Consider the following 16,104-nt stretch of genomic DNA (forward strand, 5'->3'; position numbering starts at 1 on the left):
TCACAATTAAACTAGTCAAAGCTATTTCTGACATCAGAAAAGGAGTGTGGGTGTGCATGGCCAATCTACATGGAATATTTTTAGGAATTTCAGCCTCACACAGATTTGAATGTAGTAATTTTAATAACTGCTTCTTAAAGTCCACAGTATTTTTATGAAGGTATCCATATAATTCAGTTGTAATTTACTGATAATCAAATTTGTTTCCAGTTTATATAAAAGATAATTTACAGTTTACAGTCTATTCTACCTTGCTGAATTGCAAGGATATGGCAATATCCTTCCCTGATCTCAGCCCTCGAATTTTGAGGATGAAAATAGAAATTAGGAATATTCATAGAATAATGAATATCCATTTTTAGTGAAGCAATGGGAGATCTGAGGGACCCCAGAGTGTGTGGGGGAGGACCTGCCACTTAAAAAATTCCAATCTCCCTTTCACTTCATAGTGTCTGGAATACGTCATTGTCCTCTCATACAATGTCATACCCTTGGAGGCATGGGATTGGGAACACTTATTCTCAGGATGTGGAGACTGACATGTTGTGTTTATCCCATCTTTTCCTTTGTGGTTCAGACCATTAACAAGGACACTAGGAAGGGACATTTAATGAATGGTGAAACTGAGAAGGATCTTCTGCAGTGGGGAACCCTGGAATCAGGACTCTTGGCATCAGGGCAGTGGGGGAGAAAAGGAGAAATTGCCATTAAAAAAAAGGGCCACAGTGTGAGTTTAAGCCACTGGGTCCTGGACTCAAGCCATGGTCGACTACATGCGAGTTCAGCAACATAGCCATTACGCCAACTGCTGGTCCCAGCATGGGAGAAAAGGAGAAATTGTCATAAAATAAAGGGCTGCAGAAAACTGATGTGGCTACCTTACAACTTTACATACAACCTCTAGTCTTGATCTCTGTAAACTCCAATCTGGTGTGAGGGTGTGAGGGTGGGAGATGGTAGTGGGAGACCAAGGGAAGGGGAAGAAAAACTCAACCCTCCATGGATTTATGTTTGGCCTTCTATTGAATAACACTTTTTTTTTTTTAATAATTATTTTCTTTCACTTTATTTATTTATTTATTTATTTATTTATTTATTTATTTTAACTTGACCAGAGAGGGACAGAGTGGGAGAGAGAGAGAGAGTGAAGGAGAGAGAGGGAGAGAGAGGGAAAACAAGAAAGGAAGTCGCCAGGTCCAAGATGAACCATGATCAGTCATGTGGGAACCCAGGGCCTTTAACCACCATGCCACCTGCCGGCCCCAGAGAACACTTTCTTTCAATGCTGGATTCACTCTAAATCTGTTTGGTAAGAGCAGAGAGTCCAAGGGCTAGAAGCTAAGGATTGGCTTTCTTGGTCAATTAAAGAACCAGGTGGCTGTGGGCTTATCTGTATTTGTATCCCTCAATCCATAGACACAGCTGATCCTGGGAGTGAAGTAAAAAGTAAGTCCAGACACCCCTCAATTTTGGAGCTCTGGGACCATATCCACAGTGCAGGAAGGCAGCTGGGCCTGGAACAATCCAAGAGAATATGGGATGTATGACAAAGAGCTAGAATTTTGCTTCTCTGAGGGAACCAGGGAGTGTAGGGGCAGGTCATGATTTAAACTCCCCAAGTCATTACAACTTACTGCACCTCAGAGGGCAAAAAGGAGAAGGTAGGAGAAGGTTTGCTTGGTGCCCCCTTACCCCTCACTGTAACCCTCATATCTAACTTATGCTCACTCCCCACTTTTGGTTATAGCACTGCTCATCCACATTAGGGCCCAGTTTCCATTTTTTGGAGAAGAAACATTTCTTCTTTGCAGTGTCAGTAATGATACATATTTTTTGATGCTCCAGAATAATGGTAAGAGTAATAAAATGCTAATTGTCAACTCTCCTCCTCTACTGATTAAATGTTAACAGTGGGGCTGAAGGGACCCCATAAAAAAAGACATGCTGGGACCAGCAGTTGGCATAATGGCTATGTTGCTGAAGTCCCACGTAGTCGACCATGGTTGGAGTCCAGGACCTGGTGGCTTAAACTCAAGCTGGGAGCATGCGCGTGTATGCATGCATGCCCAAGATCCTGAGAGGAGAATGGAGAAGAAAGGATTGTGGCGTGGCATCCCCCGTCGGGGGTGATTTCTTGCTTTTTGTCTCTCTGTCTCTGTGTCTTTCTGGAGAGCGCATGCACCCTATAGCAAAAACCTCTTTCCCACCAAAAAAAAAAAAAAAAAAAAAGACATGCCGGTAAGTAGGTTTCTCTAAAGTTTCATTTTAACTCTCCAGCATCAGAATTCCTTGATGGTGGATTGGAAAGTGGGAGAACTTGTCCATAAGGAAGACATACTGTGTGTGGAGAATAAGCAATGGCTAAGATTTTGGGAGCACAAATGTTAACAACCTCGATTCTTTATTTTAATATCCCCACCATTGGATGTAGTAGGTGTTCACCAAATGTTGAAGAAATGACTGAACACATCTTTTCAGGGCACTCAAATCATTCCCGTTTAAAGTTTATTTATTACTTGCATGAGTGAGAGAGACAAGAGAGAGAGAGATCCACCCTCAGCCTCAGCCAGTCCTGGATCATGGTCACATAAATGTTTAGCATACTCAGGGAGGTCTCTGGACCTGAATTCAGAATCTTCCTTTCTACGTGCGCCAGCCTCACAGAGCATTGTGTTTTACCTCTGCACTGTCTTCCAGCCCCAAATCTGCCCTCTGGCACCGCAATTCCATTCCCAGTCAATAGTTCAACTGTAGGTACTTATACCCATGTCCTACCAGAAGAATTTGTGTATCTGTGACTATTCAAAAATGTCTGGACTCTTATGATGTCAAATAAAGCCCACATACTATTGAATACAGTGCATACATGAAGAGAATGAGGGAAGTCAGACTTTAGTCTATAAATGGGCTAACTTGGAGGTAAACATGTATCTCTTACTAGGAAGAAACTTCTCAGAGATCATCAGATTTTTAATCATTCACGCATTTTGATGCCTGAAAGAAATGATTTTTCTGTCTCAGTACTCAAAACACTGATGATCATAGTTGCGGGAACTTAGAAACCACACACACTAGTTCTCTCATTTACTAGATAAGGCGATTGAAGTTTGGGGTGACTTAATTATTAGCCTAAGGTCTCACTTCTAGATAGACTTGCTGGAGCCAAAGAACAAACATCCAGTATCTCAGGCTACTGATATTTCTCCTATAAAGCGGTGACTTCTGGAACAGAAAGACACTCGTCAGACCTATTAGAAATAGGCAGTATGGTTATTAGAAATAGGCACAAGTTAAAAAGAATAAATGAGTAGAACTATTTATACCTATGAAATGGAAACATCTGCAGACATTACTGAATAAAAAAAACAGCTATAAGATAATACATAGCATATGAGACCATTTATGGAAACTGCAATGAGCAGTGTATGTTTTTCTATGGACAAGGTGTGGAAGGGTGGATTTCACCACAGTAGTGGTGCTTATTCCCGGGGAGGGCTCTAGTATTGGGGTCAAATGAAAATGTCTCCTTATTAGCATTGTTTGAATTTTTATAAGGAGCATCTTCCTGTGCATTAATTATCTAAAAATTAATTTAAAAGAGTAAAATTAGATTTTTTTTTTATTCTGTCACTTTGATAGCTTTGTTTCTACACTCTGGATCATACTTTGAGGGATTGAGCCTGTTAACCTTAATCCCAGTGGAATGTCTAGATTAATCCTAATACTTTAAGGTGGCCTGGTCTGACACATGGGGAGAGAGGGATGGTTTGTGGGTTTATCTTACCCCAAGGCACTCATTGTCTTCTCCTTCACATTGACTGTCATTTCATACCTTGCATATGATAATAATAATAGCAGAATATGCCAAAATTACTACTAAATGACAACAGCTCTGCTCTTCTGAGCACTAATTTTGGCCTAGACACTCTCTTTAGCACCTTCATGCATTATTATTATTCTCATTTCTTCTTCATAAGCACTCTGCAAGGTAAGTCCTATTATTCTCCCCATTTTAGAGATGGAAAACTGAGACTCACAGAAACCAATAAACCTGAGTGTGGCCACACAGCTGGTGGGTGAATCTGAATCCAGGCAGCTTGACTCCCGAGTCTGCACTTAGTTGGAGTCCTCTGCCAGTGTTGGTAGGAAGAGTGTACAACCTGGAAAAGGTGATTTAGTCGAAATCAGTAAATGCTTGCCTTCTGTTCAACCTGCTTCTCCAGTGTTTCCTGCTTGAGTTCTTTGAGCCTTTAATTAATTAATTAATTAATCTATTTTTATATTCAGTCACTGTGTATCATTACAGCATACCAAATGAATTTTTCTATCATGAATACACTGTATATTGGTCGAGTCAAAGCCACCAACACACACAAAATCAACAGATTTCTTTACACCTCAGGTCCCTTCAATGTTTTGCTTCCCTCTTCTTCCCCCTGATAGGCTGTGTAGTGAGGGGGAAACATTGTCCCTTGAAAAGTGAAACCCTACCTACTATCATGTACAAGCCCAGCAATGACTAGTTCCTTTTATTTAAAACATAGCAGTAAATAAAAACAGCAATAAACATCTTTTAAGAGAGTTAAGAGGCAAGCTCTGTAGTGTGACAGTGATATACTACTCAAGAAAATCCAGATTCCACATGGCAGCCACAGTTCAAATCCCTGGCCCAGTTGGCCTGAAATACCCTGAGCAGAGATGTACATGCCCACAATCCAAAGGGCTGGAGGACTGCAGGAAGGGGATTATGGCATGACTAAAGGGGCTAAAGGGTGCTCTTCTCTCTCTCATGTGTGTGCCCATGTGATTGACTGTAAATAAAGAAAAATTTTGTTCTCAAAATAAAAAAAAGAGAGATAAAGGCTGGCTTACTGGGGACCAATGAAATACTCCCTTTTCTCTTCTTTATTATTTATGTGGTTTTGTCAGTTTTGTTCCTTAAAGGTATGGAAGGCATAAGGTGCTAAATTTTGAAATGATTTTTATAGTTTACCCAGTACTCCTCAGGAAGCTGGTTGTATGCTAAATAACCTCCATGCCTTCCAACTATACAGCTTTAACTGGAAAAATTTGCATTACTTAGGACCAATAAATGAAATGCTATTATACATGCATTATATATACCTATGTGTGTAAATATGTGTGTGTATATAAGTGCGTATTGTTCTTTCCTTTTTTTTGTTTTTCTTTTTGTTTTACTATAGAGCTTGTGTGCTTGCTGGAGAGAGACAGAGAGAGACGGAAAGTAAGAAATCAGCTCCAGGAGAGATAGCTATGTTGCAATCCTTCTCCATTTTCCTCTCAGGATTTTGGGCATGTGTACACATATGCCTGGCATAGTTTTTCAAACTACTGGGTCTGGGTCTTGAACCTCACAGTTGGCCACATGAGATCTAGGTGACTTAACCACCATGCCACTGCCTGGCCTATCTATGCATATTGTTCCTTAGCTGGGGAAATTTGTATCACCTGAGAGTCATTAGATGAAGTACTTTAAAATATTTTCTCTTTGGGACCGGCAGGTGGCATAATAGTTAAGGTGCTGAACTTCTACGGTTCCGAGTCCTGGACCCGGTGACTTGAAACACACTGGGTGTGTGTGGGTGCGTGCCCAAAACTCCAAGAAGAAAATAGAGGAAAAGGGATTGCCGTGTGTTCACCTCTGCTCCCTAGATGATTTCTCCTTCTTGGTCTCTCTTTCTCTCTGACTCAGCGAATACATATATCATATAACAAAAATTTCTAAAAAAAAAAAAAAAAAATTATCCCCATTATAGTCATGGTTTTGCCCAGGGTGTTAAATTGACCTTTTTTAAATGAATCCTGCCCAGAGAAACCACCTGTAGTTTCAAAATTGCATTTATATTCCCATGTACTTAGTGAATATTTTTCTTTTGGAGAGAACAACTCCACCTGCTCCTTTTGTCCTCCATATGACGTCACACACGTGTGCATCATGGCTGAAGCTGGGACCTGTCTTTTTACTGTTCACACCCCACCCGTTAGTTCAGGGCCTGATGCTGTTGCTCTAACCCATACTTATGAATGCAACGAACAGACCTCATTTCTCAAGTGCTAGCTCTGTGCCTGCTGTGTCTGGTTCCTGAAATGGGGTGGCGACAGGACAGGGGGGCCCCAACGCATCTGGGATTCATGTTACAACTCTCCAGCCTTCAAGGCTGTCTTCATTCTGCTAAGCTCCCCAGTTACCAAGACTACAACACTTGCAAATGGGTGAGGAGTTTCAGCAAATGTGTGCTACACATTTTTGCAAACAAAGTCATTTATTTTAGGTTGAAGCATTTGCAGCAAAATTTAAATAATTTATCTAGAACATGTCAAATTAAATGCTTTCATTGTATCTTTTTGGGTTTCCTTGGTAAAACATTTATGAAGTAAAGTCCTTATTACCTTAGTTTTCTCTGTTAACTCTGTGCCTTAACTGCAAAGGTGTACAGACTAAAAGATACCAAGACAGCCTCTGGAATCCAAGCCTCAGTGAGAGAAATACATCTTTTCTTTTTCTTTTTTAGTTTTTCTATAAGGCTAATGTGCTCACTGGAGAAAGAGAGAGAGACCCAGAGAGAGGGAAACTGAGAAAGCACCCCCATAACCCCTGCCAGGGGAGACGGTCACACTGCAATCCCATTCTTTCATTCTCCTCTCATGATTTTGGACATATATGCACAGAGGCTTGGCATGTTTTTCAAGCCACTGGGTTTGACACTTGAACCATGTAGCCAGCCATGTGAGATATAGCCATCTTAACTTCTGTACCAACTGTTGGCCTGAAAGAGACATTTTAGGTAGTACTGAAGTGAGGCATGGCCTCTAGTGTCTTTTATTCAATGTTCTAAGGTCTTGGGACTGAAAAAAATTTGTTTTGGGCCACAGCTACCACTAAAAGTATCAATTATGAGCCAAAGACAGGAGACATCCCCAATCCCATCCTCCTCTACTCAAGAGAAAATATTGAGCATCCCCTTTTAAAATATCAGGACCAGGGGCCATCAGGTGGTATGATGGTTAAGGTGCTGGACACTTCCACGTGGCCCACTATGGTTTGAGTCCCGGACCTGGTGGCTTGCTTTCTTACTTTCCTGCTCTCTCTGTGTGTACCTCTCTCTGGTCAAATTAAAATAAATGAATACATAAATAAAATTAAATAATTCTTTTAAAAAAATATCAGGACCAGGAGATGGCATAATTGTCATGTTGCTGGACTCCCACATAGTGGTTCCAGTCCCAGATCCAGTGACTTAAAACTTGCACTGGGTGCATGTGCGTGCATGCCCAAAAATCCTAAGAGGAGAATGGAGGAGAAGGGATTGCTATGTGGTCATCCCCCCTGGCGTGGGGGATGATTTCTCGTTTTTTGTCTCTGTCTCTCTGATGAGCGTACAAGCCAAAAAATTTCTCTTAAAAATAAAAAAAAGCTAGGTCAACATTGCACACAGAAAGGAGGCTAATCAACCTGGGAGGCAGCCCCCCAACTTGTGCCAGAATCCTGCCATTGAGTATATAACCAAAGGAAAGGAAATCACATGCTGTGAAGATACTGCACCCCATGGGACCAGTGGTTGGCATAATGACTATGTCGCTGGACTCCCATGTAGTCAACCGTGGTTTGAGTCCCAGACCCGGTGACTTAAACTGAAAGGAGAATGGAGGAGAAGGGATTGTGGCATGGCCATCCTCCCTGGGGGATGATTCCTCGCTTTCTGTCTCTCTCTCTCTCTCTCTGTCTTCTGGCGAGTGCACGTGCCCTATAGCAAGAATCTCTCAAAAAAAGAAAAAAGAAAAAAAGATACCCCAGTGTTATTATAACACTAGTCCCAACCACCAAAGCATGGAAGCAATCTCAGTATCTACCAACAGGTGAATGGATAAAAAAAATGTAGTATGTATATATACATAATGGGATACTATACAGCTACTAAAAAGGACAAAATCTTGTCATTTGAGGTTGAATGGGCAAGCCTGGAGGAATTTATATTCAGTGAAATAAGCCAAGCACAGAGAGAGAAATACTATATGCTTTCTCTCATATGTAGAAGAATCTCATAGGAATAGAGATGAAGAATGACTAGTAGAGTTTGGGAAGGATGGAGTTGGGTCAGATAGAGTGATGCTGATTATTGGAAACAAAATTACAGATTGATAAGAGAACAACATGTGGGGCCAGCAAGTGGTGTGGTGGGTAAGGTGTTGGACTCCCACATGGCAGACTAGCAGCTTAAAAAAATTCCAAGTTTGATATGTATACACCTTAAAAAAGATTATGAATGTTCCTAACACAAAGTGGTGATAAATGGTAGAAATAATGGGTATATGAATACCCTAATTTAATCCTGACACATTGTATTCACAAACACACAATGTGAAAAATCACATTGTACCACCATAAATATATACAATTATAATTTTTTTGAGAGATTTTTGCTGTAGACCGTGTACGCTTGCTGGAAAGACAGAGAGAGACAGAAAGGCAGAAAGCGAAAAATCAACCCCCAGGGAGGATGGTTATGCCACAATCCCTTCTTCTTCATTCTCCTCTTAGAATCTTGAACACACAATTGCAGGCGCCCAGTGTGAGTTTTAAGTCACTTGAGTCCGGGACTCAAACCACGGTTGACTACATGGGAGTCCAGCAATGTAACCATTACACCATTTGCTAGTCCCTATACAATTATAACGTTACTAAAACATAAATTTAGGGCCAGCCCATGGCGTCGTGATCAAGAGAATTGGATCCCACGTGTCTGACTGTACAGTTCACATCCCAGCCCTCGCAACTTGAAAAACACACAGACACATGCACTTGGACTCCCATCAAGAGAGAAATATGGAAGAGAAGGGATTATGGTCTGAACATGCCCTCATTGGGGGTTACTTTCTTTCTCTCCCTTTCTATTTTTTTTTGGCAAGCAAAAGTACCCTTGGACAAAATAAAATAAATAATAAATAAATTCTATAAAGAATTCTATAAAGAATCTTTCTTGTGCTTCACAGGAGAACCTAAAACAAGATCCTCCCAGATCCTCCTAGAAGAGCCAGTGGAGACAAGCTAAGTGTGTGATTGGGCATGTGGACATGTATGAAAAAGCAGAAACATCAAGAATCTTAATTAAAGTTTCTGCATGTATCATAGACTTTCATAAGGCAAGGACTTTTAAAACATGTCCTTGTTCAGGCCCCCCGGGACTGGTAGCATTCATGTCCCCTTCTCCCAGTGCAGCAACCTACAGGCCCAGAAGGGCCTCCGCCAGAGCATATTGTGCCCGGAGGTCACGGGTGGCAGAAACTGCTGGCCTCTCTTTCGACAACCCACAGGAAACATTTGCACCTCCAGCACTTTCCACAACAAAGCGGTCCATGGTAGCAACACCCGTGTATGGTTCAGAAGCTGTTCATTACACTGCTTTGTCATTCTTCCTTCTATACTGCCTCTGGGAATCCAGCGAAAGACCCAAACCCTCCTGCTGTCTATGTTTGGTAAGCAGACTGTTAAAGTTTTAGAAATTCTTTGTTTTACCTCTATTTAGAAGTAAAATCATCATTAGCAGAAACAAACATTTGCTTCTTCAGGATATGTTAGTGAAAATGCAACGAAGCTTTTATTTATAACTTGTATTAATTACAAGTTACCAAAAAATAAATTTATCCTGTTGAAAAATTAAGGTTGAAAAAACAGCATGTTAAAGAAGGGCAGATTACTTTGCCATTGCTCCTGGGTTGAATGGCAATGCAGATAATTTAGTCAAAACATATCTTTAACCTTTCTTTTTGTGTGATTAATCTGTAAGTCTCTGATTAAAACTGGCTGAATGTTTCCCCCAAGATAATTGGTTTAGAACATTAATAATAGGTTTCTATTTGTCAATGACAATTGCTATGACTTTATTCATATGCAATAAAGCCCTTATAATAGATCACACAATTAACTTTCTGCAGCCGAAATACATGAAATATAAATGGTTGTAGATGAATCCAATTGGAATTAAGTTAAAGCTCTTTGACTTCTTCCAGCTTATGACCAGGTAATAGTAGCTTAAAAACATTTTGTCATTATTTGAAACTTTTCCCTCCTAGTTTATAGGAATGGTGGGAGAATTAAATGACACTGAGAATCCTGGAAATGGGGAGAAACAGACTAAAATTGAAGGCACCAGGCGAATGAAGAGAGTGAAGCGTCATTTAGGTATGTCTTTGGGTGGACATACATTAGTAAGTTCTGCATGAGAAAGGATTTACATTGCCTCAGAGGGGATAGTCCTGTTACATCCACATCACTCTGACATTTCATAGTTCCCCTGAACTTAGCGATTTTAAATTAAGTAAAATGGAAAGTTAAAAAAATAAGCAAAAATAGTTGAACATTTGTTCTTTAGCAATGCTCTAGAAAAATCTTAATTTTCACTAATTTAAGTATAGAAAACAATTAGTGTTGTTTTCCTATTTCTTTCTTCCGGAGAGTGAGTGTATCCTAATTTCCTTAATTATATTTTTTAAAAGTGTTGGGTATTTTATATGCACAATTTGTGTTGTAATTAATTTTACTCACGACTGCCATTTCCTGCTCACTGTCTCACTCTGTCTCTTGACAGTAGTGAAGTCTGATGTGTAGGCCATTAGGATTGAGAAGATAAAGTATGGACCCCGAATCAAGATGCCTGCCTGGCTCCATGCTAGTTGTCATAGTCCTTTATCTTGCTGTCTAATATCAAAGAGCATTAGGACATCAGGCGCTCAGTCTCAAATAAGATTCCAAATAGGATTTTTTACAACACTTTTGGATGGTGTGGGGATGGAGCTCTTTGGTGATTTTCACAGTTCTAACTCTGAAGCTTTATTATAATCTTTCCAGGGTTCTACTGGGTTCAAAAGCCATCGTGAGCTAGAAAGTGAAACTTCCTTGCCATGGAAGGAGGGAGTGGTGAATTTTTTTCTTTTTTTTTTTTGACTAGAAGAATATGTTAAACAAAATTCCAAGTCCCTACTGTCCCATTTAAATAGAAATTCTCTTCAATTGCCCAAAGATGTTTTGGGATAACGGAAGAAACTGATTATAGACTGCGTCTGATGATATCAGAGAATTAATATTTTTAGGAAGGATAATAGCATTGTGGTTATAGAGGAATATGTTCTTATTTTTAGATGTGTGCTGAAGAGATCAAGTATTATGATGTCTACAACTTATTTTTCACATATATTGAAAATAAATATACACACAAAGATAAAACAAATATGGTAAATATTAAAAATGGTTACATTTAGACACTGAGTATATAGGCAGTTATTGAACCAGTAATTAAAGGTCTTTTTATCAGATGGAAATGTGTGTCTGCAGATGAAAGAAAACTCAACTGACAAGAGTTCAAACCTTAGAACATTTGTTCACTTTTTGAAGTTTATTTATTCCATGAGTAAGGAGAGGGAGAGAGACAGTCCTCCTGGCAGGGTCTCAATGCTGCAAACCACCCCCCAGCCTCAGCTTCAAATTGTTGACAAATGCATGCCCTATGTATTGAGGGTGGACTCTGATCATGAACTAGCAACCTTCCCATGTGGGTCAGCCTTTCAGAGCATCACATTTTATCACTGGACCACTATCCAGCCTCCAGAGACATTTATTCTTGGGACCAGCAGATGGCATAATGGTTACATCACTGGACTCCCACATAGTCGACCATGTTTCGAGTCTCTGACCTGGTAGCTTAAAACTCACGCCAGGGTACCAGCAGTTAGTATAATGGCTATGTCGCTGGACTCCCATGTAGTCAACCGCGGTTCGAGTCCCGGACCCGGTGGCTTAAACTCATGCCGGGTGCTTGTAAGTGTGTGCCCAAGATCCCGAGAGGAGAATGGAGGAGAAGGGATTGCAGTGTGGCCATCGCCCCTGGGAGATGATTTCTCGCTTTCTGTCTCTCTGTCTCTCTCTGTCTTTCTGGCGAGCACACAAGCCCTGTAGCAAAAACCTCTCCAAAAAAAAAAAAAAAAAAAAAAAAAGGAAAGAAAACTCATGCTGGATGTGTGTGCCTACATGCCCAAAAACTCGAGAGGAGAATGAAATGGAGAGGAGAATGAAAGAGAAAGAAATGTGGCATGGCCATTTCCCCTGGGGGGTGATTTCTCACTTTCTGCCTCTGTCTCTCTTTGTCTCTCTGGTGAGTACATGCACACTATAGCAAAAATTTCTCTTTACTAAATGCAAATTCCAGTAGTCATCCACTCAGGCTTGGTTCAGCAAGTTGGTGATGTCATCAAGATTCCCCCTTGTTCTGTCATCTTCTTTGTTGTCCCCAGCAGACTTCCTTCTGACAGTATGTATTCATGACCTTAAGACAACTGCTGCAGCTCCAGGCATCATCATGCCATATTCAAAGGCAGGACATGGTGAGGGTAGTAAAAGCAGGCTCTCCATTTGCACTTGCCTCTTATCAGAAACAAAATCTTCTCAAAAAGCCCCTACAAGACTACTGCTTACACCTCAGTGTCTTGAGCTGCCCTATTGCCAATTATAGTTACAGAGCAGTCTGGGAAATGGAATCACAATTAGAGACTTAATCTATTGGGATTTATCTCCTTGAGCAACGGATGCATTGTCACCCTAAACAAAATTGGTGTTCTGTTAACAAAAAAAGAGGGACATGGCAGCGACTTGCCTTTTGCTAAGTGGTTACTCTTTTTCTCTAAAGAAAATTGTTTCACTACATAGCAGAAGTGATTTTAAATGAAACTAAAACTAAAATACATTATGAGCTACGTTATGTTAATGTTTAACAGAAAGATAAGTGGTGCCCAAAAGGAGACTTTAGATTTCTTGTCTTTCTGTACATGATTTCTTTTTTAATTATTTATTTACTTTCATTTATCATTATCATTATTTTTTTTTAATTTGCTACAGTGTATATGTGCTCACCAGAGAGAGGCAAAGAGAGAAAGGAAGCCACTAGGTCCAGTACTTGAACCATGGTCAGCCACATGGGAGTCTAGTCCCAACTATCATGCCACCTGCTGGCCCCTAGACATGATCTCTTTTGCCCAGTGAAACAGAAACTTTTTAACTATCTGTGAAACTTTTTTGCTTCACTTTCAATTTTGCTAATGCATATCAATATACAGTTTATTTTTGAAGGGTGTCCTCATTATGATAAATATTATACAGTTAAGCAGAATACATATTAGCATCCCACAGTTGGTTGGGTATTAACTATATGCAAGGTATTATAAAAGGTGGGTTACTTCTTCTCTCATTTATGCAAAAAGAATGTGCCTGACTTACAAAAAGCCTAATATTATATCTGAGTCATCAGACTTAATAAAGAAAAAGTGAAAGCTTTCAACAACCGTTCTAATTTCTACTTCCTCCCGATCCTGTGTGAAGCCACTATAATAAGATATTCTTGACATCTGGCCTCTTAAAATGGAAACCCATTAATTGGTCATAACAATTACAGTAACCCCCTCTTATCTGCAGGGTGTATATTCCAAGATGCCCAGTGAATGCCTACAAGTGCAGATAATACCAAACCTTACATATACTATGACTTTTCCCCCCATGCATTTACACTTATAATAAAGTTTAATGTATAAACTAGGCACAGTAAAACGTTAACAATAATCAGTAAGAAAATAAGAACAATTCTAATGGTATACTGTAAAAGTTATGTAAATGTGATCTTTTTGTTTCTCTCTCTCTCAAAATATCTTATGGTACTGTACTGTGGGTAACTTAAACCTTGGAAAACCAAACTGTGAACAAGGGGAGATTACTATAATAGTCTTAACTAGAGTTCCCTAGAGTACCTCCTGTCCCCTTGCTATCTCTTGGTCTGAGAGTAGGCTTCTTTTAGAAAGAATGCTTCACACTCAATGTAGATGCATTAGAATGAATTTTCAGACCAAAAACCATCACCTCATGTCACTGGGAGCCATATGTACATGTCCTGGAAAAGTACTGAAGGATATGGCTTATCCTTTGAGGATGGCCATATCCTCAAAAGGCCTTTGAGAATGCAGATGCCATCATTATCAGTCCATTTGTCTGATGATTTAGCATATGGTTGATGGTTGAGGTCTACCTCATATCCCTGGATGACTGCTGAGAGATGCTCCTAACTGTTCTGCTGTTCTCTGGAGTCTTAGCAAAGAAAAGCGTAGGCCGGCAGCACTTAAGCACTGCCTTATGACTCCTGGCCATTTGTTCTTTCCAGTCAGTCTGGTCAAAGAGAAATTTGACAGAGCCAATGCTGGTTGAAAGAGTCAATCTTTGGGCCCTAATCAAGAGACTTTAGAGTAGTGGGCTGAGGGGACGGTCATGAGTATACCTCTGGAAAACTAGGTAGGGCATACAAATAGATGGACAAGTCAAGAAGGTCCAGAAAAACGTATGATCCAGCTAAGGAGATGAGATTTAGCGAATGGCACAAGTTAGAAGAGAAGACCTGGACCAGAGCCTGAGTGGAGCTTGCAGGATCTTCTACTGCCTCTGTATTCCTTGTCTTAACACATTTTTTTAGCATATACTATGTTCTAGGAAATGTCCTAGGAGCTAGGAATATGGTGGTGAAAAAAACCAAAGATCCCACTCCTCATGGAGTTTATCTTCTAGTGATGAGAGTAAATTATAAACATGATACAAAAGAAAATTCTAAGTAAATTATATAGTATGTTTGTGACAAATGGTAAAAATAAATAAATAAATAAATAAATAAATAAATAAAGCAACCAAAAGAGAAAAAGAAGTGTACAGATATTGTGCCTATAAGATGGTAGTCACTATCCTTGTGCACCTGTTTAAATTGGTTAAAATAAAAAAAAAACTTTTGGGGGACAGTAGATGGCATAGCAGTTATATCACTGGACTCCCATATGGCCGATCGTGGTTTGAATCCTGGACTCAGTGGCTTGAAACTCATGCTGGGCACATGTGTGTGTGTGCCCAAGCTCCCAGGAGAAGAGCAGATGAGAAGGTATTGGGGCTTGGCCATTTCCCCTGGGGGTCATTTCTCACTTTCCTTCTCACTGCCTCTATCTATCTCCAGCAAGTGCATGCCCCCTACGGCAAAAACATCTAAAGAGAGAGAGAGCGAGAGAGAGAGAGAGAGAGAGAGAAGATTATCAGTCACCTCTCCAGTGGCAGATGACCACGGTTGACTCTATACTATTAGAGAGTGATGATACAGGTTCACCATTGTAGAAAGTTCCTTTGGTTGATGCTGGTTTAGAAGGTGCATTTTTTAGACAGGTGGGTAGGAAAGGTCCCACTGAAAAGATAACTATTTTCTTTTTTAGCCAGAGAGTACACACACTTGCCAGAGAAAGAGAGAGAGAGAAGAGAGCACCCAGTTGGGTATAATCATGCCACAAGCCCTTTTTCTCCATTTATCCATCCCATCAAGATTTGGGGCATGCATGAACACACTTTCAAGCTGTGCTGGGCTGGGATTTGAATTGCAGTTGGTGATGTGGAATCCAGTTTTCTATGTACAGCCCTTAACCACTGAGCTATAGGACCAGTCCTGGGAAGAGTTGAAAGGGTGATGGGGTTGATGGAATGAGTCATGTGCATACCTGAGAGATAGGTGTTCCAGAGAGTGAAAATGGCAAGTGCAAAGGTTCAGAGATGAAAATGAGACAAAGTGACTTAAATATAATCAACAGGGGTTCATTAGTAGTAAAAGATGAGGTCAGAGAAGTAAGTATATGGAGGGGAACAGATCCTATAGCACCTTGGGAGCCATTGAGCCAAAGGACTATGGATTTTGCTCTGAGTGAAATGGGAACCATTAGGGGTTCAGAGCAGAGGAGTTACATTATCTGACTTAGTTTTTTATTTTAAAGAGAGGTTTTTGCTATAGGGTGCATGTGCTCGTCGGAGAGACAAAGAAAGACAGAGACACAGAATGTGAGAAGTCACCCACCATTGGGGATGACCAGGCTGCAAACTCTTTTCCACTATTCTCTTAGAATGTTGGGCATGCATGCACACATGCTCAGCCAGAGTTTTAAGCTGCCAGGTCCAGGATTTGAACCTTGGACAACTACATGGGAATCCAGTGACATAACCATTATGCCATCTGCTGGTTCTCTGACTTAGGT

The 16,104-nt window shown here is 40.4% G+C and overlaps 1 protein-coding gene across 1 annotated transcript in view; it reads left to right on the plus strand.

The window, feature by feature from the left end:
- Window positions 1–9,093: 9,093 nt before the first annotated feature.
- LOC102490568 (solute carrier family 40 member 1) overlaps window positions 9,094–16,104 on the plus strand; it is a 28,682-nt gene continuing 21,671 nt past the window's right edge. The window contains exons 1-3 of the mRNA XM_006146690.2: window positions 9,094–9,495; window positions 10,093–10,201; window positions 14,540–14,622. Of these exons, the coding sequence (XP_006146752.2) occupies window positions 9,094–9,495; window positions 10,093–10,201; window positions 14,540–14,622 (594 nt within the window). The remainder of the gene's footprint in view (window positions 9,496–10,092; window positions 10,202–14,539; window positions 14,623–16,104) is intronic.

The sequence above is a fragment of the Tupaia chinensis genome, unplaced genomic scaffold, assembly GCF_000334495.1.
Source record: "Tupaia chinensis unplaced genomic scaffold, TupChi_1.0 Scaffold000184_1, whole genome shotgun sequence".
In the NCBI taxonomy this organism is placed as follows: Eukaryota; Metazoa; Chordata; class Mammalia; order Scandentia; family Tupaiidae; genus Tupaia; species Tupaia belangeri.